This window comes from Pundamilia nyererei, unplaced genomic scaffold (assembly GCF_000239375.1).
Source record: "Pundamilia nyererei isolate P.nyererei 1_Seehausen unplaced genomic scaffold, PunNye1.0 scaffold00152, whole genome shotgun sequence".
Lineage (NCBI taxonomy): Eukaryota > Metazoa > Chordata > Actinopteri > Cichliformes > Cichlidae > Pundamilia > Pundamilia nyererei.
Window position 1 is genome coordinate 82,636 of NW_005187553.1, and position 3,293 is coordinate 85,928.

Consider the following 3,293-nt stretch of genomic DNA (forward strand, 5'->3'; position numbering starts at 1 on the left):
CTGTGAAGGTTCTCAGTCATCCAGGTCATCGTAGTCTGTTAGACCTCTGCCTTACTACAACATACTTCAAATACAACGAAGGCTTCTACAGACAAAAACATGGCTGTGCCATGGGCTCCCCCGTTGTAGCCAACCTTTACATGGAGGAAGTGGAAAGGAAGGCTCTTGGCTCTTTCAAAGGAAGAGTACCCAGCCACTGGTACAGATATGTAGACCACACCTTAATTAATTACTTAATTAACACCATTAATATTTTGTAGTTGAATGTTTAAAATCCTGCAGCCACAATAAATCCAAGTTATAAAATCAAACAAATATATAAAATAAGTAAGTAAAAAATAGTCTATATTAAGCTAAATACACTAATTTAAACATAATAACTATAATACGTTGCCAGAAGGTGAAACTTTCATCTTTTAAAATGAGAAGATTTGCTGTTTTTCTTCCTCTCAGAGAAACTGAATTCTTTTCATTCTTGGACTAAATATATATATTTTCACCTAAATGATTAATCAACTAATCATAACGAGATATTTATAACATTTTCCTTCCTTAATTTTACAACCACATCTGTTTGCAGGGGTCTTGTTTGCTCTGAAGATCGTCAATAACCACTTCAACCCCGGTGGTGTGACGTACGTTATGAATATTCGGGTGTCCAATCAGTTTGCTAGCTGGGTGGAGCTGGTGCTCATCTATCTAATCGCTCCTGGGTGAGAGACTGCTCCAGTCCAAGATGATCACTGAGAAAACAAAATCGATTTTGAAGCGTAGATTTGAAGGCAGCATCTTTTTTTTATCTAAAACTGAGCAGATATTTTATCATCGTGGTCTTTTTCCCTGCTGCTCTCTTTCAGGACCTCTCTGGTTGCCCACCTGGCAGGTGTCCTGGTGGGTCAGCTCTACACTGTGGGTCCACTGAAGACCATCATGGAGGCATGTGCAGGTCTGAATGCTGCTTTTTCAGTTTGTGTAGCGAATGAATTCTTCATTCTGCAAACAAATAAAACAAAATGATAAAATTGTGTTTTTTACACAGTCATGATCAGCAAACATCACATTAGCAGTTACAGCATGTTGTATTTGTTAACTGTGTGAGCGTGTGTGAAAGAAATCTTTAATACTTATATATGAACCTGAAAATGCTCTTTTCTCTCTTTCCGATCAGATATGATATCTTCAGATGGAGTTACTTCACGCCAGCGTTCATACTACAGCTTTTCAGGTACAACAGCAATGTTATAGAAAACATAAAGGATCCACTGTTTTATAGAATATGCAATAATCCAGTGAGAAAGACTGTTCAGTTTTCTGGTACAGCTTTTAAAACCTGGGTGCCCACTTTCTGAAAGACGAACCACTTTAGGATCCATGATGAGGTTGCCTCAATTTATCTTCAACACTTTATTATTGGAGATAAATTATCTGAATTTCAGGAGTGGGACCATGCCTCCAAACACACCCCTTCCAGGTCTTAAATATATATGACAAGCTGTTCGCTCTTGTTTTCGTACCCAACCTCCCCCTTTTTCAGTTCTTTCACTTCTTCACTTCTCATTAGTACACAAGGATCTGCCGGGCCCTGGAGCCACCGCATGTGCCCATGAAGGCCTTCCACAAACCGCAGCTCAATTCTTGATCAAGCCATTCGCCTTTATCTACCTAAAAACGCTGCCAAACCTAAGATTAGTGAATGTGCACCTTGCAGTCTTGGACCCTTTTTGCCTTCACAGCAGTCTGAAGAATTAAGGTCACATATTTATTGACTTATTTATTGATTTATTTCTCCTGTTTTGGCTTCCCTTCATTGGCTTCCTGTTAAATCCAGAATTGAATTCAAAATCCTGCTCCTCACATACAAGGTCTTAAATAATCAGGCCCCATCTTATCATAATGACCTTGTAGTACCATATCACCCTATTAGAGCACTTCACTCTCGCTCTGCAGGCCTACTTGTTGTTCCTAGAGTATTTAAAAGTAGAATGTGAGGCAGAGCCTTCAGTTTTCAGGCCCCTCTTCTGTGGAACCAGCTTCCAGTTTGGATTCAGGAGACAGACACTCTCTCTACTTTCAAGATTAGGCTTAAAACTTTCCTTTTTGCTAAAGCATATAGTTAGGGCTGGACCAGGTGACCCTGAATCCTCCCTTAGTTATGCTGCAATAGACATAGGCTGCCGGGGGATTCCCATGATGCATTGAGTTTTTCCTTTCCAGTCACCTTTCTCACTCACTATGTATTAACAGACCTCTCTGCATTAAATCATATCTGTTATTAACCTCTGTCTCTCTTCCACAGCATGTCTTTATCCTGTCTTCCTTCTCTCACCCCAACCGGTCGCAGCAGATGGCCCCGCCCCTCCCTGAGCCTGGTTCTGCTGGAGGTTTCTTCCTGTTAAAAGGGAGTTTTTCCTTCCCACTGTCGCCAAAGTGCTGCTCATAGGGGGTCATATGATTGTTGGGTTTTTCTCTGTATCTATGAAGCGCCTCAAGGCGACTTATGTTGTGATTTGGCGCTATATAAATAAAATTGAATTGAATTGAATTGAATTGAATAAACATCAGTGATGTGACTCTCATGTTGTAGATCTGGTGACTGTGGAGGCCATTCGAGTAAAACTAGCAGTTATGTTCAGGAGACCAGTTTGAGATGATTTGAGTGGATAGAGTTTATAGACACTCAGTACTTTTATTTTTATTAACTTTCTGTGTTGTAACCTTTTCATTTTTGCCCAACGTTGCAAGATTTAAAAATTAAACTCAAGTTAGAAACTTTAATATTTTAGTGCACATGTGTGCCTGCAGGCTACAGCGGGACCAGACGAGAATACTTTGAAGAGCCTCGACCTGCGGAGGATCACACGTCTGATTATTCTGAGAGCTACATCTCAGGACTGACGGAGGAGGAGCAGATAGAGCTGGCCATCAGAAACAGTCTGAAACATCGAGGCAAGAGGCAGAAGTGACAGTTTGCTTTCACTGCTAAAATTAATACTTAATTTTATAAAATAAATTAGATACATTTGAGCCAAATTATATTTAAAAATTAAACATTTAGCCACAACTTAATTTTTCAGAACAAACCAGGCGAAGAGAAACTGAACATCACCCAGGAGACTCTTGAGGATCTCAGGAGGAGGCGGCTGAGGAGGTTTGAGCAGGAAGTTACCAACCAGAGAAGAAGATTGTAATGACGGATTTTTATTTTCCATTTTTGTTTTTTTCTCATTTTCACTGGTTTAACTGGGAAGATGCCTCCCATCACTCTCCCTTGTTGCTGCGGGTCACATAAGAGA

General features: G+C 40.2%; 1 protein-coding gene across 3 annotated transcripts in view; it reads left to right on the forward strand.

The window, feature by feature from the left end:
- Positions 1-3,287, forward strand: part of LOC102192739 (rhomboid-related protein 4-like) — an 8,592-nt gene extending 5,305 nt beyond the window's left edge. For all 3 annotated transcript variants that reach the window (XM_005744954.1, XM_005744953.1, XM_005744955.1), the window contains 5 exons: positions 581-713; positions 858-946; positions 1,169-1,225; positions 2,803-2,946; positions 3,075-3,287. In XM_005744954.1, the coding sequence (XP_005745011.1) occupies positions 581-713; positions 858-946; positions 1,169-1,225; positions 2,803-2,946; positions 3,075-3,121 (470 nt within the window). In that variant the 3' untranslated portion in view covers positions 3,122-3,287. The remainder of the gene's footprint in view (positions 1-580; positions 714-857; positions 947-1,168; positions 1,226-2,802; positions 2,947-3,074) is intronic.
- Positions 3,288-3,293: the final 6 nt, after the last annotated feature.